The sequence below is a fragment of the Parus major genome, chromosome 11 (genome assembly GCF_001522545.3).
Source record: "Parus major isolate Abel chromosome 11, Parus_major1.1, whole genome shotgun sequence".
Lineage (NCBI taxonomy): Eukaryota > Metazoa > Chordata > Aves > Passeriformes > Paridae > Parus > Parus major.
Window position 1 is genome coordinate 7,761,917 of NC_031780.1, and position 24,811 is coordinate 7,786,727.

The 24,811-nt window shown below is 43.4% G+C and overlaps 1 protein-coding gene across 1 annotated transcript; it reads right to left on the minus strand.

Annotated features, from left to right (window-relative positions):
- Window positions 1-1,254: 1,254 nt before the first annotated feature.
- Window positions 1,255-24,594, minus strand: RFWD3 (ring finger and WD repeat domain 3). Its single transcript, XM_015640204.3, has 13 exons — window positions 24,190-24,594; window positions 21,487-21,868; window positions 19,830-20,089; window positions 18,045-18,142; window positions 17,751-17,948; window positions 15,454-15,545; window positions 13,257-13,371; window positions 8,440-8,668; window positions 7,074-7,224; window positions 4,791-4,967; window positions 3,959-4,173; window positions 3,486-3,703; window positions 1,255-2,873 (listed from the first exon to the last, which is right to left on the minus strand). Exons 2-13 carry the CDS (start codon window positions 21,864-21,866, stop codon window positions 2,730-2,732), a joined length of 2,277 nt encoding a protein of 758 aa, XP_015495690.1. The 5' UTR covers window positions 21,867-21,868; window positions 24,190-24,594; the 3' UTR covers window positions 1,255-2,729.
- Window positions 24,595-24,811: the final 217 nt, after the last annotated feature.

Consider the following 24,811-nt stretch of genomic DNA (forward strand, 5'->3'; position numbering starts at 1 on the left):
GATTGCTGCCAACCAAGCAGCCACCACAGCCAGCTCTGGCCAGCACTGCACTGTCCCCCAGGCCTGCTTTTATAGGAACTAAAATTTAGAAAGGTACTGCCCTGCAAGAGCCTGGAGAAAATTATTTTTAAATGCCCATGCACTGCTAAGAGCAAAGCCTTGTCTGCAGGAGCCACAGCACTGCCTGGCTTTACCTATCACTTCACACCAGATTTACTACAGGAATTGCCAAGGGGCCACCCTGCACCATGATAACAAAATCTTCCCAGAGACAGAGGCAGAAATAGCCACACAGTGGCTTCGTGCCTGAAACACCAGCAAAACAGTTCAGCCTCTCATGACAGCTGCCCTGCACAGTGCAGACACTGATTTCTTTCATCCTTTCATCCCAAATCTTCCCCTTTGACTCCAGACAGAGATGAGCAAATATTTAATTAACACATTTGACCTTTTATCAGCGCTCAACGCTGATGGCTTTCTGTGCAGCAGTTAGGTGCGCATTCCTGCAGCCTGTTGCAAACTTGGGAGTAGGACAGTGTTACAAAGTTTCCTCACCTATCTTTGTGCATTTTCTAACACTCTAGGTTTGAAAACTGAGAATGTGAAAGTGCCGTCTTCCATTATTTTAATAGCATTTAAGTTTGTATCTTTTATTCCTGTATGGTGGTATAAAGTAGTAAACAAGTGTTATCCAGAAATCAAAAATCAAAGGACTACCTAGAAGATCAAAATCAGACCATTTTAATTCTTTTTCCTGTGTATGTTTAAAACTTTCCAAATTTATTGTGGTAAGATGGGATTGGAGTTGACAGAATGAAAATGATGCCTCAAAATAGCTGAGAACAAGAAGTTCATTGTACTAATATGGCAGAGAGGTCCTGTTCCTTCTGGTTTAGTTGTTACCAGAGACCTTTACACAATATCATTATACCAACCCTTAGTTCTTGATCATTATTAAAATGCCAAAAATTCTCATGTCGGTGAGTTATTTTTCTAATTTAAGAGATGTGTGTAGCCTGCCCTTGCTCAGCCCTTTTCTTTCCCCTCACCTGGCCAGATTAGGATGGTTCAAGTTTTTAGTTTTGGTTTTTAGTTTTCATTAAAACCTTTCACTATTTCAGCCTCAAGCTCAGTGTGACCTGGAAATAATACAAGAGAAACCTCACCAGAGTAAGGGAACCCTTGGTAATGCTCATAAGACATGCAGTGAATGTCACTGAGACCTTTTTTCAAAATACAGCAGCACCACTTATATTTGATAATTATAAACATTTTATTTTTACAGTATAAAAATATAGGAAAAATATTATACAGAAAAATATAAAGTTGTGGTCCTCTCAGTCCCTTTTAAGACAAATAGGATCACACTGTGTAAGCCCCAGACTTCAGCAAATAAAATTATCCTGGCAGCTGAAGTGGTGGCACACTCAACCCAAATGGGACAGCTGCTGCTCACCACATCCAGAGGCAGAGGTATGCCAAGGGATAACCTTCCAGCACAGGGAACTTGTCTTGCAGCTTCCAACATCCTCACAAGTTTGACTTTGCTACATACAAAATGGAACTGAAGTCCCCCTCCATGATCTGACCTGGAGATGAACGTCCCAGCCCACAGAGTATTTATTTACAGTAAGGTGGTAAGAGCACACCTGCCCACATGCATCCCCTGGCTGTGATCCCACCCCATACGGGGTCACATTTACGCAAACCAGTGGCTGCAGCATACTCACACAAACACAACTGCAAGTTCTCTGTGACCAGTTGTGAAGCTGCAAACTACCATTTAATGAAGACAAAAGGCCAGTAAAAACAAGCTGATGAAATCCCCGAGCTTCCACTGGTTCCTCAAAACAGAAAAAAGCCAACCCCCCTATCCCCAAACAACAGAAGCAAGCCAGCATTCTTTTCCAATGTACTGGCTGTTTCACTACATTCCTGTCTTTAAGGGAAATAAAAGAATCATCTCCCTCTTCTTTACCTGTACTTCTCCAGTAGTATTTTAAGTTTCCACGACTAAACTGTCCAAGTTTGCTTACGGGTAAAGCAGGAAGGAGAGAAGGGAAAGAAGGCAGAGAATTAAGGAATTACAGTACAAATTATATACTCATGGAAAAAAAAACAAAAAGGAAAAAGGTTCTCTGGAGATTTTTCCAAGCCTATTCTCTCCATGGTCCCAAAACTGGATTCATCCTTGTTAGGGAATACCTTCCAACTGACCCTAGAGCTTCAACAGAACATTGGGAGTGTGCTCCGCATGGCAGTGAACTTGCTTTCACACTGTGTATCAGCAATGCTACGAGATGCCTTTTCATCACCCAGTAATCACGGCAGGATTCCACAAGAAAGTGCAGTGGGAGTCTCAGGTCTTCAAGTTCCTCTTATTTTATTCACTTGTAGCCGAGATTTGAAAGTCCCTGTGCTGTATTCACAGCGGAAAAAAAAGTGCAGTAACACATGCTGGAGACACTCCAGGAATTATTGCTGTGCTGAGGCAGCTTGCGGAGGTTGACTAAAAAAAATTGACAAAAGAAGAAATAAGGGCAGGCCTAAAGAGGAATAAAGAAGAAGAAAGGAATTGCCCTGGGCACCAGCACATCACAGTTCCTCCCCACTGCAAAAAAGCTGATGGAATGGATCCTTTCTCCTGTAAGCAGCAAGTGCAGGACTGAGCAGTTGTGAAGGGTTATCAGCAGCATATTTGGACAGTCTGTGGCAAGGGTAGGGGCAGCTCACTGCCACTTGTAGATATTCACCATCTTCTCTGTCAGAGTAGCCAAGAGGTGGCTTTGATTCACTTCCAAGGGGCAGATATCCAGTACAGGCAGGTCAGCTGGAAGCTTCTGCAGCAAGGAACCACTTCCAGCATCCCAGAGCTGCAGGAGGGACAGACAAGGTCAAGGACTGTAGGAATCTCCCCTCCTACTCAGAACAGACCTTCCTCTCTCCAGAAAAGATTTCCTCAGTTTTACTCATAGGATCCTTTCTCTACTTCCACACCCCATCTGACTGGTCTTTAACAGACTTGCAGCACAATGCCACTATGATGACCCTCTCTGACCCCACTTGTGGGCTCTCATACTTTTTCATACAAAGGGCAACCCTTCTCTTCCCCATCATTCCTAAAAAGCCTGCATCCTTCTCTCACAGCATTTACCACACTAACTATCCCACTGAGTCTGTTACACCACTCAGAGGGCCCAATTGTGCCACTGTGCTCAACCCCATTCCCCTGGGGGACAACAGGGGCTCCCTGCCTACATGCCCTTTGATGGATAGGGACTACAGGCCTTGGCTGGGACTGGGAGTCCCATGCTATCAGGAAGTTACATCTGCCACAGCAGTACAACAGACCAACTAGCACAGGGTAATGTGCATAACAAGACAATTCCCACCAAATCACACCGATACTGTGACTGATAAGGCTTCTGTCCTAAAAACTGCAATGAACCCCTACCCTACACCACACTGAAAGGAGCAAGACATACCAGAGCAGAATTGGATGCCTCATCACCAGCACAGACAAAGACACTCCCGTCATCCTCTGGACTCTGAAAAATGGCATTTTTGGTCAGCAACTTGCAAGTGGGCCCAGCACTGAAAGTCTGAACCGGGTTAGAAGAACACACCACATCTTCTGAGCCCTCTGTCAGTGGGCTGCAAGTCAGTTCCATCATCACACAACGTACACATGGGTTATTTTTACCTGTGTAGTAGAAATAAAAAGGTAACTTTTGAAAAAGTCACAGATAGGCTTTAGCTGTAAGAATACAAGCAGCACAAGCCTGCAGCTGCCTCCTTTTGCCCATTCCCAGTTTTTCTCTATGTGCAGATGCTCATTGCTCTAGTAAGAGCAGGTGCTGTGTTTCTGCTGTGCACACAGCACCAAAGCTGCTGCTGAGCTCAGCCCAGAGCAGTGAGAAGCAGTGGTCAGAGCCTGCAGGGACACCCCAGTACGTACCAGGCCTGTACGTGGCCAGGCAGTGCCGTGTGTTGATCTCTGTTTGGAGATCAATGCAGCCTCCTGGTTCCAGGGGCAGGTGATGAGGACGGTAGGAGTTGCCAGCTTTCTGTTCCCAAAAGCAGGCTCCTTCCAAGGTCCCAGCCAATATCCCACCATAAGGCAGCGATGCCGAGGCCATCCGGGGCAGGTAGGACAGCGATACCATGGGGCACCTGGAAGGGTCATTGGCAAGAGTCAGTGCTGTCAGCTGCAGCTGTGCTGGTGTCCTGCTCACTGCTGCAGAGCTCCAGTTCCCCAACTGCGCGGCAAAGAAAGGGCCTAAGCAGGCTGTGAGATGGTCCTTCAAGCAAGGAGAGCCAATGAATGTGTCAAGTATAAATTAAATCCAGTGTAACTACTGAGCCTTATGTTTTACAGAAGCAGCAGACAGCGCAGATCAGATGAGCACAAATCAGTGTTTGATTCCCAGAGTATAAGAAACAGAAGCATCAGAATTTCACACTTCTTTGTGATTTGTCCTTTCAAAATTAAATACTAAACCCAGCTCTAAAACAAATTCAGGTCTTCTGTTTATACTGCACCAGTGGGTCTATTTCTTACCCTTGTATGCCTTAAAAAGAGCACAAGTGTTTGGCACCTGCATAAGTTATATATAAACACCATACAACCTTCAGAGATAATTCTCACATTTGTGCTAAATGTGAATTTTTGAACAAGGGATTCACATAATACAGTTTAAACGATTGTAATTGTTGTGTGATTTATGGAAGAAGCTGTGTTTAAGTTGATGTATATTAGTTGAGAGGAATGATAAACCCTTCTGCCATACCTCGACTTCTGAGGGACCAATTCTTGGACATGAGAGTTTGTGTCTCTCAGATCATATATCATGATAGAGCCATTGACCAATCCAGCATAGACATAGTTTGTATCATCAAGACACCAGCAGCAGCTCCACACTGGACGGCCAGCATTGTATGTCTGCACCACGGTGTTTGTTGCCAAGCTGCAGAAGAAAAGCAAAGTGTTGACCAGTTGCACAAGTATCTACTGATGAGAAAACAGTACAATTAAAGTAAAAATTTTAAAGTCTTCAGACAAAAGCATCTCTCTTTAGACTGAATTCTCAATTAATTCCTCCTTTACTCCAGACATGAATCTAAAAACCCAAACAGAATAATCCCTTGGACATTGTCAAGTGATTTATAATTCTTCCAGGCCAATGCTTCTTTTTCCAGATTGATCTTTAGAGACTGGGAGAGGAAATCTCACAGCAGGGTCTCAGCTGCCTTACTGGCAAGAGAAAGCTAAGTTACTTTTCTGGAAACAATTAGGAGAAACAACTCTGATGTAGTCCCGTAATACCACATATTCCTGAGATCACAGGGCTCATCTTTTCAGATTACATCTCTCATTAATTATTTCCCCTCTTTTTACACAAGAGGAACAATATTTATGCCTCAGAAGAATCCATCTTAAGCAAGAGTGAGACAGTGAGTGGCTAAGGACAGTTGAAAGTGTTAGAGTATTAATTATTCTGTCTACAAACCAAGTTTCTAAAGAAGAGAGTCCACAGAGGGGCACAACCCAGAAATGCAGATGAAGTTGGTATCAGACCAGGAGGTATCTGCAAAGGGCAGCATTGTCAACATGCATTTGCACACTAAGAACAGCAAGAGACAGAAGACTGCACATATCCAAGTAACTCTGGATATACTTTGTAACACATGTGCTTCTTCCTGGGGAAAGTGGTTATGCTCAGGACTCCAGAGAAACATATAATTGCTCCCAGTTAAATGTAAGGGGAACAAATATGAAGATCTAGCTGGGGAAATAGGGAGTTCGATATCAGAGCAGTGATTGGGATGAAAAAAATCCCCAAAACCAAAACAAACTCACAGTGCTATTTTAAACAACTGCAAGCCAGAGCAGGAGACATAAAGACATCTTGGATAATTCTTTTGGGGAGGATGACAATGAAATGAGTAACTAGAGAAGACAGATAGCCAAAGAAGGACTATTCTTTCAGAGGGAGACTGAAACAAGTATGCATATGCTGCTGAAGCAAACATCTAACTCCAAGACATTCTGGGATCAAGCAGAAAAATGAGAGGATCCCAAGCACTGAAGCAGCCCACCAGGCAGTGAGAGGTAGACATGGAAGTGTTTGGCTCCTTGCTGCAGTGTCTGCTCACTCTTCAGATTAAACCATGAAAAGAATTATCAGCCTAGTCAGAAATCTGAAACCTTGATTTGAGCATCAGAGATAGTTTTGCTTACTTTTAACTAGTCTAGCAAACTTCCAACATGGTTACAGGAAAGAAACGTTTGTTGCAGGAATAAGTTCTCTTCATTGCTTCACTTTTGGGAAAGAATTGAGACTAATTAGTCAAACAACAGACACTTATCCTGCCTAACCCAATATTGACAGACTGATTGTACAGAGGTGTTAATATAACTCAATAAGAATCAATCAGCAATAAGTTTTGAAGCACAGTAAGATTAAGACTGAAGAGCAGTACAGCAGCAAGGAAACACACTCAAACTGTAAATTTTAACAAGACTGGACATACTTTTCTCTCAGTCTCTGCATAATTAGTTTCTAACCCGCTGCTTTAAGTCTCTGTTAGCTCTGGAGAGCCTCTAGAACATGCTCAACCACACTGATTATCCATTTTATATCCTAGATTAATTCCATGATCTCCAAGAAGTTTAAAATAGGAGAAGCCAACATCAGTTCAGGGAAAGAGGAGCCCAGCCTAACCACCCCTTATTTCTGCTTCACATTTCCCTGCTGTAACAGAAAACCAAGTGGACAGTAAATGTCATGTCTATATGTTATATTATTTATTCTCAACACAGCCAGCCCATGCTGAATTACTTGTTTCCCATGGGAAAATAATCAGAGAGAGGTAGCTCCATGACACCTCCACCTTAAAGATACAAAATCAATCAATAAGTCCTTCCCTCTGTTAGTTCTCACATGCAGGGAGAATATGCAGACCTGATCTCATCTTTGCAGCATCTTTCAGAAAACAGAATAGCAAGAACAAAATCCAACCCAACCTCTTGCACACAGCCATACCCTGCAGGGAGAGGCAGCAGGGCTCACCTGGTGAGTTTGAGAGTGCTGTCCAGGGCAGCAGAGAGCAGCAAACCATTTGCTCGAGTGCCGAAAGCCAGGCCCCTAATCTGTTTACTGTGGATGGGGATGTACTGACTGCTCTTCAGGTTGGCCAAGCTCATCATCTTAACACCACAACCTGCCACAGAAGAAGGGTAAAAAAACAGATTATTGCAAAGCAGCATATGCATAGAACTGGCCATAGTTCTATGCTAGAACTATGAAGTCTGTATTGAAGCCTGTGGTGGGATAAACATGTAAATTATTTGCTGTTCTGGATAAGAACTGCCACAAATCATTCTTTAATTCAAACGGCAACAAAGCTAAATCCTTAAGGATCCCAGCCAGTAAGAGCAAATTCAGTACCAGCATTACAATTCTGTTACAAGGCCTGCTGCTTTTTAGCCAGCTTCTTCAAAGACACCCTTGCCCAGATAAAACCACAAAGAGCAGGATTACATGGCTATTTAAGAGAACAAGCATCACAGCAAAGAATGGTTACAGGTGAACTTAACCTGTGTGCTACAAGAGTCACCACAATGCCTCCATTCAGAGATTCAGTCTCTGGCTACAAATGCCAGAAAAATGAGACCAGTTAAATGTGGAAAACCACTTTGTTATGCCTAGATAAGGCACATTAACCTCAAACCCATTAACCAAAAAAAGTAAGTTTCATCAGTCAGAAAGCATTTTGCACGTAAGTGCTCTCAGACTCCTAATGCCACATGTATTGCACTGAAAAAGCCAATGGCACTGGTCCAGATGTCAGGTCACTGGCCTCTGGACATAACAGTGAGACAAAACCAGGGCTGCCTGTGACTTCTTGGATCGCTATTTCCTCATTAGTGAACAGTACTTCAGGCATTCTTATTAGAAGGAGTTTGCTTTTGGTTTGGTTTGTTTTCTGTTGTTTTTTTTGGTTTTTTTTAAAAGTTCTGACAAATCAGCTGCATGTGCATCAATCCATCTACAATTTGGGAAGCAGCATTTCTCACTTGATCATTGGAAATTTCTCTGCAGGCCCCACTTCCTGGGCCCTTGTTCTTTCAGAAGGTCCACCTTTGCAAGGATTACCAGACACACCTTTTACCTTCCTGTGGATGTGGCATTCCAGCAGATCTGGAGACTCTCTGCTAGGACTCTGCCATAGAAGTGCCAGGGAAAACAAGCTCCTTTGCTAGGCAGAAGCTACCAATGCAGGGGCCAGATGAACTATGGGCAGCCTTATGAGTAGTCTCAGTTTACAAGGCAAGTTTACATGTAAAGGCCAATCAGAAAAGCAGAGAGAAGGGACAAAGTAGAAATTACATTAATTTGTACTTCTTAACCCCCAAATGCTGACTTGCTTAATTACCAGGAATAAAAGTAGACTGTGGAGAAGGCTGTGATACCACAAGACAACTCAGTGAGTCACAGTATGCCATTACTCTGCAGTTCCCAGTCTGAGACACCAAAAAAGCCTTTTCCAAGTGGTATTTGTGCTGGCTTTGGCTGGAGGGGAGGCTGCCTGGGAGGCAGGTGCGGGAGCTGCCAGGTTGCTGTGAGGTGCTTGCATTGTACTGGGCCACCAGAGCCTTCAGCTCCTGCAAAAAAAAAAAAAATCCAAAGAGTTTAAATGCATCACCAGCAGTGTAACCTTCTGTGCTCTCTGCTTCAGGTGCTCCAATTGTACTTGCTCTCAGATAAAAGAGGGAAATACAGTCCTATTTCCACACTATTCCTATTAAGTGCTACATTTCTAAGTCCATGGCCTATGACAGTGAGCAACAGAAGCATTCAAATGCTGTGTAAATACTGACAGAATGTACACAAAGTCTGTTATTGTATGTATTACACCCTGTGAAAGAGAGGACTCTTGGGCAACACATAAAAGCCAGTAACAATTATTACCAGATCAATGCTGTTTAGAAGAGAATGAACTGCCAAGTATTATGTGCCCTTAAACCACAAGAGAAAGTCAATTAAAACCATTTTCCAGAATTCCAGAATACCCCATAAAAAAATAAAAGCCCAAGATTCAACATAAAGGGCGTTGCAGGAAACAAGTCAGTCTATTTAATGATGATGACCCTCTTCTTGTAAACCTTGTGCAGCAAATTCCAGGAACACAGACACAACTCTCAAGAGCTCCAGCCCTGTCTTCTACCACCTCCTCCCCTCTTTTCCTCCACCTCAGTTGATAAATGCTCAAGGATACTCAGCAAAGGCATGGCCAAGAACAGCTTCTGTGAGGAACAAAGTATTCCTTGAATTCCTTTTCCTGCTGAGATTACCAGGGGAATGAAGGTAGTGGCATCAGCATATTGTGAGTCCACTAGAAGTGTCCCTTCCCAAAAAGGACTATCTTGTAATCCAAGGTCAAAACCAGACAATACAGAATCTCAGGGATATTTAAGAGGGAAGGTATACCAAAGGAAAATTGCTATTTGTTTTCTGTTCTCTGAGCAATGCAGGTTCTGCTTCAAACACTGTGTAATCTTTAAACAATTAAGGGTCACAAGAGTGATATTATGAATATATCAGTAATTGCAAGTCAGCCTCAATACTGAACCAGCCACCACCACTTAACCTACATCGAAGCATAGGCAGCAGTTTTCAAAAAGGTGAGATCAAAGTTCAAGCTCTACATTAATAGTTATCAAGACCTATAACTTTTGGAAGCTGCTCAAGAGGAGAGCAGATCTGACTCTTTACAAAGGTCTGATCTCTTTGGCATCAAACACATTGCCAGTGTCCCACGGGAATATTATTTAAAAAAAAAAAAAAAAGAAAAAAAGGAAGCTGGAGACCTCAGATGATCCCATTAGAGCAATAAAGGACAAAAACAACCTGGTCAAAGAAGAAGGGGTGTCAGGGCTGTCAGGATGCTTATGATGAAAGCTATAGCTTCAGGCTTAGAGTAAGCAGTCAATGAAAACACAGGTATCTTAGAAGAAAGTAACTTTCAATCAAAAATTTAATAAACTCATTATTTCTAAAAGGTGGAGCTGGGGAGACCACGACCACTGGGGACCAGAAGAGATTAAAATTATCTGTTGCTCTGGGGACCTTATAAAACTCTCCTTGTCACCTGCACTCAACATTCAACTTTCACACAAGTTATTAAAAAGGAAACCAGGCAATTAAAATCACAGGGACTATTAGTACAATGTTTACATTTAAACACAATGGACAAACCGAGCAGAACCAGGAAGTCTTACTGGAGGCACATTAGCAAGGTGATTAAAAACCTTGCACTGCAGACAAATTCCACTAATTGTGCTCAAAAGAACATTCTGTTCATTATGTACAAGACCATACTTTCCTTTAAGATGCTTTGTAGAGATTTCCTGCTGCCTGGTGTCAACTCAAGGCCTTGAGAGCAGATTCCTCTCTCTGCACATGTTACGACTGTCTCTAGATTTCACCTTGCCTTTGCAGTGATGAATGAACATGAACACACCAGGTGGAAAAAATGGGCTATATAGCACAAGTGTTCCTGAGAAGCATGCAGGAGAAGGCGCAGCAGAAGAGCACAATGAATAGGAAAGGAAAACCACCAGCTACAATAAATTCAGAACAGTTTTGAGTTATTAGGTTATGGCCCTAATAGCTGCTTTCAAGACAAAGGCAGGTATCAGTGACTGTCACTCTCTGCCTGTTTCCCACAGAGCTCTTAGAGAAGCCACACCTGCCACCTTGCACTGCACAGTCCCAGCCCTGCCTTTACTAGAGAAACACAGGACAGGACAACCTCAAGCTGTGGTACACCTCTGCAGACATTCCACCTTCCACCTCCCTTTGGGGTTTGGGTTCAAATTCAATCTAAAGGACATGGAGCATTTCACTATGAACAACAGCAATGAAATACCAGCTTTCACTTCCCCAGACATCAACTGAAGGTAAACAGAGAGATCACAAAGATGAACAATTCTTGTTCAATAAAACAATTAGCTTTTTTTTTTTTTTTCTAGAGGTATTGGATACACAAGTTTTTATTGATATTTTGCCATTTAATTTTTTTTGGATGCTCTGAAAATCCTATTTTAAAAAAGCTTTTCCATTACAACAATATAAACTGATCTCTGCAAGGGTCACAATTACATTTGCTTTCTTCTCCACAGCAGCATGCAGTTTCCTGTAATTTCCCTGCCAGTTCTCCTTTTCCTGCCACATACCCAAACAGAGCTACTGCTTCCCATGTGCAAAATCAGATATCCTACCCTACCTGATCAGTGATATTAATATGAGAAGGCAGAGGTGATTTGCTTATCATTAGCTACTTCTACTGAAAATGCTGGCAGATTCAGGAGTACTGCAGTAGCTCACATTTCATTCCCAAGTTCCTTCTGCTCCCAAAGGGAAAATATTAGGTAAAAGTAAGGTATCAGCAGCATTGGTTCCAAAACACAAGCCTGAAACTCCATGTGGTGGGCAGGACACAGCTCAGCACAGCCCTTGCTCCTGAGGGCTTTCTTTCAGAGCTTTCCCCATCTACAAGTTCCTTTTCCTATGTATTTTCATATAGCTAAAGACTTAAAAACAATTTACTAGTCTCAATAACATTACATACTTCAATAACAAAGTACAATGAACAAGACTGTTGATGGGTAAGAACACAGAAAACTGCATACAAACCTAAAAAAAGGTCATAACTACTGCCATGACTGCTGCTGGGCACAGCTCAAGAGCATTAGCAACAAAAAACCCTGAACAACCCAACCCTACACTGCAATCACCCAACCAGGGCTGGGCTAGAAACCTCCCAACCTAAATACTTCTATGCAAGTAGTTGCTTTACTATATGACTTCCCATAAAACAAGAAGCTCATTAGGCATCTGCTCAAAATGCAATCAAACATGTTAGACTTATTGCAGACTTCCTGCTGACTTTTTTGCTCCCCAGTATATTGTTTTGCTTTCAGTTTATTAATAGTATAAACAAGCACCTTAAAATTGCTTCCAGCATTTGCATTAACCACTACAGGACAATGATGAATGCAGTATAAATACTGAAATAGAGCTTAAAAAACACAGGGTACTTAATCTTTATAACATGTGACTTCAATTCAGTTAGACTGGATACTCCATCATTTAACACCAAATGAATTGCAGGAAAACATTATGGACCTGCAATTTTATCTCATTTACATTTTTCTTAAGTCAAAGTTTGAAGTGGACCAATTTTCTTATTAGTGATCATGAACATATAGGTTCATGCAGGAATTTAGGGAATTTATAAAGCCTTATCTTACATCACACAGGAAGACTTCAGCAAAGAGGATGTTGTTTAATGTACAGATATGAATAGCCAAGGCTATAAAAAAAAAACAGGAATAAAGAAAAGACTAAAATTAAGCAGGCTTCTAGACAGCAAGAGGTATCATCTGCCTCATTCAACAAAAGGTGAATTCAACAAAAACTGGCAATGAAACAGGCTCTTGGAAAACCTAGCACTGGTGGAATATGCCAGCTAATTCACAGTTGGAAGCACTGGCAGAGTCCATAATTTATAGGAATCCTGCAAAAGCAGCTGGGATGGGTTACAAAACATCTCAGAATTGCATAAGCCAGAAGGAAGCAGTCATTTAGCAACTGATCGTTTAAACTCAGTAATTTGTGTTCTAAGAGGTGCCTCTCACTAGCTGCTCAGCCCATATACAGCCTCCTCTATTGACAGGCCAGGTACCAGAAGGTGTTAAACAGAAATGTTGACTAACCTTCCAAAAAACCCAGACCCCTAGGGTTTTTTTGTTTTCTTTTGATTTTGCAAGTAGCCATGCCTCTTCACAAACTGCTTCTCAAATGCTCTTGACTAACTAGTGATAATGGGTTGTATTACAGGCTTACTATAGAGATTTCCAAAGCTTATTTTGATGCAACTACAAGAAAGACAGAGAGACTAAATCTGGCTCTTTATTACCATGCCTTTCCAGGCACCACAAAACCTGAGGAGAAACCTACGACATCAGCAGCCAAACAACTCTACTGCTGGGCTGCAAGTTCAATTAAATCTTAAAAGCACAAGAAAAAGTCAGTGTTTTTGTAGCACACATCCAGCCCAGGATGTCTTTACCCGCTTGGGATGATTCACCACTTGTGTTTACTAAATCTTTCTGATTGCTAAGGGAACATGGAAAAGGCAGGCTGAAGAGAAAGAAATACTCTGTGTATTTGTAGTATGAGACTCACCTGAACTTGCTTGCGGAGTTTGCTGCATTCATCTGTCAGAACCTGGAGCTGGAGACGGCTCTGTGCAGATTCCAGCTCTGCCTGTCTCCGCAACTTTTGCTCCTTTTCTAAAGAGCTGGAGGAAGGAGAGGAAAGTAATCCTTAGGACTACGTATTACCTAGGATGCTTTTCTGGGCTGTCAGCTCCTGCCCTCTGACTTCAGCCCATCACAAATCCTATTCAGGCAAATCCACAAGTAACAGAAAACCTGGTACTGCATTAACCCAATACACTCACCTTGAGATATTCAGTTATGTAATTGTTCTGAATGACTCACTTCAAGTATTGTTCCAACAGCCTTTCTCCTCACCCTCTCCAAAAGGACTAATTTAGTAGAGGAGAGTGAAAGAGAAATCGATTTTCTTTCCCCTACAGAAACACTTAAGCAAATTCTATACCATCCTGTCCATGTAATACACTGTCAGTAACACAGCACATCATAGCATAACTATGTAACAGTAAGATCTTCAAGCTTGTCTCTACAACCAGCAGCTAATCTTTTATTTTAGGAAAATATATCTGTACCAGAAAAAATGATACAGATAAATTTTCTGTGAATGCCCATGAAGAAGACCCACTTACTACCTCACCTTGAGCTCAACAGTGCATACATACCATTTAACAGCAGCACTTTTGATAAGTTACTTGAATTTATTTCTCTTTCATACAGGCTTACATGAAGGAACAGCTAAAGTGGGGAAAGAAACACCAACGCTCCTTAAAATTAGCTGTACACTTGGTCTACGTTGCCCACTGCATTCTGTACGTCAAAAGCTGCAATATTCCAGTTATTTCTGTCCTCCATGTGCAGGGAGCTCTAGCTTGCCTGAGTATTTTGCAAATGCAGACCTAGCCTTGCATGTTCCGAAGCACAGAATTCTGTAATTTCCTTATAGCTTTTTCATGTGATTTTTTTGTGAGATGCTTATTTAACCATCACAAACACATTCTTTATATCAGTACCCAAAGCCTGAAGGCTGGTGGAGTTTTTTGAATGTGAGGAACAAACCCCATGATCTTATACCTAATTTAAGACTACGTGCAAACAATGCTAATGCATGCACACACACATCTGTGCTCCACTCATGGCTGTGTGCCACAAGGCAGCCACTGCCAGCAGCTCCATGGACTCACAGGCAGTCACTGCTCCCTGCCTTATAACAAAAGCAGGAGGCAGAGGAGAGGCAGGGCATGTGGGGAATGGCTGCAGTGAGGTTCTGAGACACAAAGAGAACCCCCTCATGACACACCCAAATGTATTCTGTACTTTTGAAAAAATATATCATTTATTTTTCTGTGTTAATCCAATAAAAGAAGCATGACCCTTCTAAAGGTACACTTCAAACACCATCAGGCTGTGACAATCTGGAGAGAAGAGAGATTCTTCCCTTCCTGATTGTTACTCCTCAATCATTTCTGATCTATAATTACCAGGATAGTGAGGTTTCTGTTGAAAGACTGCCTTGAAAGAATAGCTGTAGACATGTGAAGGAACCCCAATTAAATTCTGTTCAACACAAGGCTCAGAAGAACTCAGATATCTGCAGCTTTTTAATTTCAGAATAGTATCTGTGACAGCATCTTACTGAAAAGAAATGAATCCCCATTTTCATACCTGCTTTTCCCTTTTTTCAATACAAAGTCTACATTTAAGCTGGAAAGGGAAGTGGGAGTCATAGTAATGCTTGCTGACCTTTTGCAAGTAAAGCTACATAAAGAGTTTGACAAAGCAAGATGGAAAGTGATTCATATGAGGTATTACTCTGTTTAATGCATGCAGAAAAGACGGCAGAAAAGGTCAGCTATTCACCCTCCTTGCATTCTAACTATGCCTTGCTTTTCCCATCTAATGATGAATTAGCAATATACAGCTTTTTGGCATTAACTTTGCATGTTCTCCCATGATAACATTTCAGGATATAGCACAAGATAGGTTTTGCTGTTTCTGGGCCACAAAACGCAAACTCAAGAATTCTGTTCCAAAAGAAAATTAAAACATGCAACACAGCAAGGCCTTGGCTTTTTAAGGTAGCTACACTCCTGATAAACCCCAAGGGAATGCACAAATTGCTTTAGACAGTACAGGAAATGAAAGCATGAAGTAGAAGCTAGAGTGCAGCTTTCAGGGTTAGGTGTCTTTATGTGGAGACTCCGTACCTCCTCATGCGCTCCTGCTCACTGGTATCCAGCGCTTTCAAAGTGCGGGCATACAGGACCACGATGTCGGAACGCTTGGCCTTCTTATTGCACTGAAATCAAACACAAGCTCAGTTCATCTGCAGGAATTTAACTGTCCAAACTATGCATCCCTATGAATCCATAGGTATTGTTTTATTTAGCTCTGAAGGGACAGGCTGTCTGCTGGAAAACAATGCCACTAACACTTACAAGCACGTTTGCAAGATGCTCCCTCATACAGACACCAGAGCTCTAACCAGGGCTACAACAAAAGTTGCATATCCTATTGCACTTCTAATAATCCATCTTGCTTCCCACTAAATGTATTCTGCTAATGCACCAGCAAGGCAGCATGGTCAGGTAAGTTCCAGGGTCAAAAAACCCAAATCAGACAAAGAAGTGAAAACAAGAGGATCTAGAACAAAACACCAGCCCGACTTCAGGTCTGAAAATCACCAAGACTTGCTGCTTGGCCAACACACAAGTATTTAGGAACCCCTGAGTATACTCTCAACTCATATTTCTGTGCTATATTCCTTTAATCAAATTCTACAGGCCCAAATCCATAAAAATGTTCTAGTGTTGTATGAAACACTGACATCTCACTGACTTCAGGGATACACAGGGAGTCAGATATTTCAATAATTTTGTGTATCAAGCTGCAACCATATAGCACTTTACATCCACCTTAAAAAGAAGGCAAGTTAGAATTGCAGATACCATAATTTCTTCCTAGTTTATTGTTTTGCAAATACTCTTGATGAGAAAAGAGGCAGTGAATACTCAGCTTGAGTAACCTCTGCTAAATATTAAATTACTATGTGTGCTTCAAATGCAGACTTCTCTTAACACTTAGCAGCACAAAGATATCACAAACAATAGTCTCAGAGCAGACAATCTCCCACCCTTTGTGAAAACTGCCTTGCCAAGCAGTAAATAAATGGCCAAGACAGTTTTTCCTGGTAGCCAGCAGCTGCCACTGGCAGGATCAGGAATGCTGCAATTTCACAGTAACTTGCACCCAAGCCACTTAGTACACAGCCCATGCACAGCAACTCTGGGCTATTCAACCAGAGAACGCCCAGTTGCAAAGGATGGTGATTGAAAATGAAAGGTAGGTGATTTAGCTTCAAGGTTCTCTCCAGAGCATGTTCTCCCTGGAACTTTTTAGTGTTTGTATCATTGGAAGAGAAAGAGGGAGCGAGCAACACTTAAGATGTTAGTGTTCAAGAAGAAAGCAGCCCAAAATAATTCCAAAGAGTAAGTATGCCAGACAGGTCTCTCAGAATTCTGTGTGAGCCTGAAGTGGGGGAAGAAAAGCTTACACAGAATTGATAGGGGTAAGAAAAATCAACTTGGGCCTTTACTATGGCAACAAGGATTCTTTAGGTTTAGTCACAGCACACGTCAAGAGGAAGTTTCTTGTTGAGAGGAGGGAATCCTGCAAAGTCAAGCAAGAATACAGAAGCTCTCAAAATGACAAAGCCAAAGAAACCCTGGGCTTCCAGCCACCAACTTAGAAAGTGGCAGAACTGAATCCTATTTACAAGGTACTCATTGACCTATTTTTTGTCAACATCCCTTTGGAAAAAAGGAGTAAGGAATGAAAATACATCACAGAAAAGTAAGTGTTGACCTCATCGAAGGAGATCAGTATTAAGCATGTAAAGAAAGCTGGAAAGAAAACCTTCAAAAGATGATTTACCACTTGCAAAGGGACATTAAAAGATGTAATCTGGTTCTCAGTTTGCTCTCTGCAGCTTTCTAAACAACCTGGTCCTCTAAAAGGCTGCAAAAGCTGACGCAGTTCAAAACAGAAGATTTATCAGCTGAAAACTGAATTAGATGATCTTTAGCATCATTTCCAACTCTAACCATTCTGTGGTTCCAAAACAGCTCTCAGACAGATTTCTTGTCCAACAACATAGTCTTTATGCTTAATTAATTGGTTCTAGGAATCTACCTGCTACTTCCATTCCAGGTGGTTCTCTCAGGCATTCTGAAACCATTTCCAAGTTTAGAACTTGAACTCTCAAACTTTTGCATCTGCTACTCACAAATGCTGTACTTGAGGGAGAAGATCCCAGTCACAACTCATCCTTTAAAGTACTGCTAATTGTTACTGGCCTAATAACATCAAAATAACGGTGGGGTTTGCTACTTCTGACAGCAGCTTCACACAGCAGCCAGTTGTAACACTTAGAGTGATCACATCTGAGACACAAGTTAGGCACATATGGTTAGTGCTTTCCAGTGCACATAAACACCCATTTTACCTGAGGGCACTTCCCTGCCTGTCCCTTGAGCCACCTCTCAATGCACGTGTAGCCAAAGAGGTGCCCACACCGCAGCGCAGACAGACGGTGGTCCCCAGCATTGGTCCACTGCTCAAAGCAGATTGCACAGATATCTCCTTCCTCCTCATCCAGGGGTGCAACAGGAACTGATGGCTCCAGTTTCTTTAGTGGACTTGTCTAGGAATAAAAATTAAAAAAAATAGCACAACCGTTTTAGAAAATGCAGCCTTTATCATATATAGTCTGTTTCAAAAAGCATTTAGTTCACCTTACTTGCTTTTGCTGGACTTCAGCTTCATCTTCATGACTTTGGTGTTCTGCAGAAACTTGAGACAAAGCTTGAGGTGGCTCTGCTTGTACCTGACTGGAAACTAAAGAAAGCTTTGCTTAAATAACCTGATTCATAATGGGGGGAAAAGGAGTTTTCCTGCTTTGATCTGAAATCATCAGGGCACAGGTTAAGTAGTGACACAGCACAGGTTACTTATCAAGCTTCAGATCAGTGCCCTGGACATAGTCTGTGTGTAAGGCCTTCTATACCTGTACAGTAGTGATGAAGAATTTTATGTTTTCTTTTATGGAAAGCAACAGAATTTCAGTGAAAAAGGAGAGATCTTTTAAGGACAGCAATTGTTATCAGAATTTTCTGACCTGCACAAAACAAATAGACCTGGTCTATAGTTAGGCTGATGTAAGGTTATATTTCTGCATCATTGTGCCCTGAGAAAGACAGACAGCAATATCAGAAGTTGCTCTGCCAAGGGATTTAAGCATGCATATTTCATGTGCCAAGGAAGCATTTCCCATATGCTGGCTGTCCATTCACTCTGACTTCAGCAGTTTTCCAGCTGGTAATTGCCTGAACTACCAATTTTGCTAGTACTCTCCCTGTGTTTTTGTGGTGGGCCTCTGTCAGCCCATCTGTTGAGGCATGGGCACACTGAACGTGGAGATCACCACTAGCACAGTAAAAAAGGAGCAGAAATCACTGCCTCCCCTCTAGCTCCTGACAAAACAGGAGTTATTAATCACATCTAGTTATCAAGGCAGGTATTCTCCATCCAGCAGAAGTATCACCTAACCCTGGCTAATGTCATTAAAGTTTTCAGCCTCTGTGGTTCTGAGCTGTAAGAGGAGCCACTGGCTTATATAAGCAACAAGGGAATTCCAGAAAATCCAACAGAGAGCATATGTTCACACAATAATATACAGCACTTAACAGCTTGAGCTCCTGTCATGTGTAAAACTAGCCCAGAGCAAGCAGAATGGATCTGTTCAAAAGACACCTCAGAGATGTATCCTTTTAAAAAAAGTAACGTGGTGGGCTAGCCAATCAAACCAAAACTGAGGGCAGAGAGTGAATCATAAGGGCATTCCTTAGAGACTGAAGTAAAAAGATATCCTTGTTCTTGTATTCTCTGGGCATCAATAACCTTGACTAGCAACTCAACTATTTGTCACTCCTAAATAAACTGTGCATGTTCATCACAAACAATGTCACTGAAGTGTGTGTCAGCCTGAGAACACGAGTTTAGATAAAGAATTAGGAGACAGAAAGAAAAACAAAAAGCACCTCCATCTCCTCAGCTAAGTGTCACAAGTTACAGGAATGAAAACTAAACTGAAGCAGATTGGAAGTTCAAATAATTAAAAAATAATGAATCAGATCATTCTCTGAAAGCTCTTGCTGATGTCCAAGCTGTGACCTGATGTCTTCAATAGCATTTCTTAATAATATATGACAGCGGAAGCATGGCAAGCAACAATCTCTAAATTTAAGTTACAAATAATCCTGGAAATGTTCAGAGTAAGTAGCAGTCTGCAAACAGCAAAAAGATTGTATTTAACATTATGGTAGCAATCACCCATTGCTGCTGCTGCTCTTAGGAGCTGCTTGCCAGGAAGCCGTGTGGCAGCAGCCTGCTCCTGTCAGCTGTGGGCACAAAGATCTCTGAGCACCGTCTGTTGGGAAGCTCGAAAGGATTTCCCTGCTGTGTTTTCAAACAGCAAGGAAAGTGTCTGCAATCAGTCTCTACACAGTTCCAATACAGCACAAACCTCCTGAGCTCGCTGCTGGAGCTGTCTCCTGGGCTGATGGTAACAGTGGTGCTGCTGCCTCCACTGCTTCCTCCTCCTCCTCCTCCTCTTCCTCCTCCTCCTCCTCAGAAGTGCTGCTGTCAGAGTCACTCACTTCTATGGTCTCGTCTGGGTGCTGTTCCTGGGCGTCCCTCGCAATACGGGGCAACTCCAGGTGTGGAACTGGTCCTGCAGATGGCTCTTGGGTCCTACTGAGTTGAAAATAATGGTCCAATGCTGCCCTGAGTCCAGAAAAGTAAGAAACAAAAGCCACAGTCATTTCAGGTAAGCTAAAGACTGACTCATCATGTTTCTCCATGAATGCTTGCAGGAAAATTCCTAGGCTTTGACCGCAGCAGGAAGGAACAGTGAACAGTGTCACTGTTATCACATCAGGGCTCCTCTGGTAGAGGGGCAATCACATAGGATAGCCCACTTTGTGAACAATCAGCAGGATCAGCAACAATTCATTTTGCTCAGTTCAAAGAAAATCTTCTCATTACAACAATGATATTGTCCTCTTTTGGAGGACAAGGGGATGATGGGGTTAGAGAGGAGAAAAACAAAGTAGTATCATTCACTAATAAGCCTAAGGGAAACTCCTAATCTGTCTCTCCAACACTAACTCAGCCCTGGGTCCTGGAGGAACTGGTACTGTGAAATGCACACCATTTGGATCAGAGCCTCATTTCTACTTTCCTCTTCTTTTCTACTGGAACTTCATCCCTAGGTAGAAACATCCTCCCTTCTCCCCCCCATCAGTTCAGCTATCATCTCAATTATCCTTCAGATTCAAAGGAGTTTCTCAGGTTGCCTTCCAGCCCTCACAACTGTGAGTGACCTTCACAGGCAATCCGAGGGCAAACAATACAGTTTTGTTTAATCAACTGGGAGGAGAGAAGCTCTTGGTCTCGCTGAATTTAAAAGCAATGCTTCAGTTAATTATAATTTCACCCTTGGCACATACAAAAGCTAGAATGATGAGACAAAAAACAAATAAACAAAGAACTGGGATTTCTTTCTGGCTGGAGAGCATCCCCACTCATCCCCCTTTAATCCCAGTACAAATGGTATTAAATGGAGAGGATTTTTTATTTTGTCTGAAAGTAAAAAACAAACAAACTACAAAACCCCCAACAGAACAAAATTAAAAAAAACCCTACAGAAAAGTATTAGTTTGTATGTTTGTGAAAGTTTCTGTAACAACTGTCACCAGTAAATGTAATCAGGCAGATCCCAAATCAAAGGTGAAATATAAATCAGAGCACAAGCTCCACTGAGCTAAATGCTGTCTCAAACTGCTGAGAATCAGCACTGCTGCAGGAATCATGGGCAGGAATCTGTGTGGAGGCAACAGCAGCAGAGGCTCTGCAAGCAAAATTCAAAATGCTTTGGGGCTCAGAAGTCAACATTACCCCTCCTAACATATAAAACAGGGGGATTCACTTAACAAGGGCAAAGAACCTGCCAGAGGAGACCAGAAGTCACTGTGCTATTACTGAAATTTAAAAGGTAGACTGGATTTGGCCCCAGCCACACACTTGGGCCGGGCTCTGTAAGCCAGGAAGCAAGGAAAGTTTTGAACTGATACTGGACTTGATCAGAGGGCAGTTCAGACCCAATTTCATTTCTGCTTTACCTGGTGTTGATTGTCCTCTGGGAACCACCAATTCTCTGCTGCCTGCGAGCTCTCCTCACTTGCGGACGCTGTGTGAGCTGTGGCACAGGCAGTGGTTGGTACAGATCAAACGCCCCTTGTAGCCTCTCCAGCCCACTGGGGGCTGTGGCAGGACCTGTCTGCAGGTCAGGATCTGGAGCTGCTTCCCTTGTACCAGCGTTGGGTGTGACAACAGCATCGTCAGCAGGAAAGGCTGCAGCGCTGCCTCCTCCTTCACCAAGCACAGGAATGAGGGATGAGAGCACTGGGTGACCAGAGGGCTCCAGGGCATGTGTCTGGAGGGTCTCCACTGAGTGACCAGCCACTGGATGGAGATCAACTTCCATTTCTTCCTGAGCCATTTCTGCAAGGAGTTGAAGAAAACTAGTATTTAATTATAAGTGTACCCTACCTGTAGCCTGAGGGTAGCAAGAACCAGGTCCAGCACTCAGTGACTAAAAAAGCTTTTAGAATTCAGTCAAGAGAAAAGTTGTCCTTTGCAGCAGAGCTAAACCACATGTCAATACATATATGTGAGCTGGGAGCACCCTCCTGGGAGTCCTGGGCTCAAAGTCCTTGGCTCGACAGCAGCTAGCACCAAAGGCAAAATTGCAAAATCAACTTAAATAAGTATTTGGATGACTATGTAAAGTTAATGTTTTCTTGCTGCCATCATTTACTTGCCAAGTAAATTCATGTGGATCTTGAAGAACAGTTGGGAATATCTGCGAGACTCTCCCAGGTGAGCAGCACTGCACAAGCACCCACAGATACAGCCAGAAACAAGCTCTATGACACAGTCCTTTGCTGTACTGCTCTCAGGAGGTGGACTGACGTTTAAGTTTCTTCAAATAAAATTGCTTTTTTGTAACAGATCACTGTGACCCTTACCTGGAGTCCACTGAACAGCTCTTCAGGTATTTACCAACACAAGGCAAACACAGAAGGGGCATGACAGCAGCACACAGGACTGAGAAATCACTGGTACCAAGTTATCCGCAGCATCAGCATTTGTCCATATTCATATGGACAAATTCAATCCATATTCAGCCCAAGACTGGATAACACGAATTGTTAATAAACATGAAATTTGCAGTAAAACTGCAAATATATTAAGGATGGTTGACCTTCTACATCTCTAGCATATGGATTTCAGGTTACCTCCAGAACAGGAGTGCTAACTTAGGGTTTGAAGAAAAACAGAGACAACAGCTTATGCATTATTAATTTTCCTGCTGCTGTCCGCCATCAAATTAAGAGCACTTTGGTCACACTGTTCTTATAACACAAACAAAATAGTTCAAGATTATTTAATTCATTGAATGAACACATGCACCAAAAACTCACAAATCCTTTATTGGAAGAGGTGTGTGGATTAAATTCTGCAAGCTGCTGGAAATCATTCACATTCTCCAAAAAGTACTTAAGCAATCATAAACTTGAAAAGCCTTGGCTTTTAGCACTATTTAGAAGCCCAAAGCACAAACACCAGTTTTACCAACCTGGTGAAGGTATACAGCTAGGGCTGTATACAGAGAAGAAATGCTGGTTGTGTATAAAAAGTAGCAGAAAATGTATACAAGAATTAATAAAAAAGGTTGTACTAAGGCTCAAATATTTTTATAGATGTTTTAAAAATTTCTAACTTATGAGTCATTTCATCATTTCTATCCTGATTATCAATTCAGGCTAAGCTAGCCAAAAATAGATGTTACCATCTCCCACCAGAACAGCTGCATGGCCAAGACATGGTAATAGTCAACAATCAAGTACTGCATCTCTAACCCTATGTTCATGTTCATGATAGAATTGCCACCTATAATCATAAAAACCCTTTATTTTCACCAAACATAGAGTCATGATGTTAAGGGATTGGAAGGGATGGATTAAAAATACATAATGGGAGAGAATTTGAAGAATTTGGGGGAGAATTGGAAAAGATTGGTCAAAGATAAAGAATAGGCAGGGACACCTCCCAGTAGGCCTTATCCAGCCTGGCCTGGAGCACTTCCAGGGTTGGGACATCCAGTTTCCCCGGACATCATGTTCCATTGCCTACATTAACTGTGAGATTTATAAAAACCTTAATACTGGTATTTTCACGGTGAAATCTTGGAATCCGGCCCAAAGGAGCAGTGCTTCCTCCAGCCAGCCAGCTGCCTAGCAGGCAGTGCCGGCAAGAGCCCGCAAATGGAGAGTCCCCACAGACAGCCTTCCCGGGCCCAAATGAGAAATTCCGAGGGCTTCCAGAGGGCCGAGCCTGGCTGGCAGCCTCAGGGCTCGCACCCGAGGGCTGTGAGGGCTCTGAGGGCTGCAGCTGCAGCTTCCCCTTGCGGAGCGCACCCAGGCCCCGCTCCGCACCGCCCGCAGGGCTTCTGCCGTACCTGCTTCAGCCTGAAATTAACAAGAAGGAAACCAAACCAAACCAAACCAAACACACGCTGCACGAGCGGGAAATCTCTGCCGTCTTTTTCACAGAGCTTGCATATTTTAAAGACGAACCCGTCACAAAAATGACACAGGAGCGGGAGATCCCTCCTCCGGCAGCCGCAGGCAGCCCGAGCGCTCGGGGGAAACAAGGCGTGCTTGGGAACTCGGTCTGAGCCCGGGGGGATCGAGCTGTGCCGGGATCCCGGCTCGATCCCGATCCAGAACAAGCCGACAGACCCACCGCCCCCCGCTCACCTCCGCCGGGCCCAGCCGCCCGCTCGAGCGCCGCGCCGCCCCGCCCCCGCCGCCCTATTGGCCGGCTGTGACCCCCGCGCCGGCTGCCATTGGGCGAGTCCGAGCCATTTTCGCCTTCTCATTGACCAGTCCCTCTGTCCGTCTGCTCAACGGAACTGGGCGTGACAGGGGCGAGCGACAAGGAGGTAGGGCGTGCTCTGATTGGTCAAAGCGCCGCAGTGAAGGCCGGCTGATTGGACAAGGAGGCCCCTGATGGCTGGGGGCGGGGCAAAAGCAGGAGAGCGAGTTTTCATTGGTGGAAACGCCGCGGGGCGAAAAGAGCGGGAACGCAAATTCATTCAAACCGGGGAGGTGGGCGGGGCGTTGCCATGGCGGCGGGGCCGCCGCCGCGGGGTGGGCCCGGGGTGAGCCCGGGAGAACCGGGGGAGAACTGGAGAAGTCCGGGGGAACCGGGGAGAACGGGGGGGAAGCTGGGGAGGGGCCCGGGGAAAACCAAGGGGAACCCCGAGGGGAGGCGAGCGGAACCGGAAAGGGTTTGGGAGGAACAGGGGGAGCCCAAGGGGAGCCGGAGGTGGCCCCAGGGTAGCCGGGCCCCGGCGCCCCGCGGGCAGGAGCGGGCCCG

Coding starts and splice junctions, on each gene's coding strand:
- RFWD3 (XM_015640204.3), bottom strand. CDS start 21,866: ATGGCTCAGGAAGAAATGGAAGTTGATCTCCATCCAGTGGCTGGTCAC. Junction 20,090..21,486: donor CAGAGGACAATCAACACCAG/GTAAAGCAGAAA, acceptor TTCTGGACTCAG/GGCAGCATTGGACCATTATT. Junction 7,225..8,439: donor ACAGTCTACTTTTATTCCTG/GTAATTAAGCAA, acceptor CTTCTGTGGCAG/GTTGTGGTGTTAAGATGATG.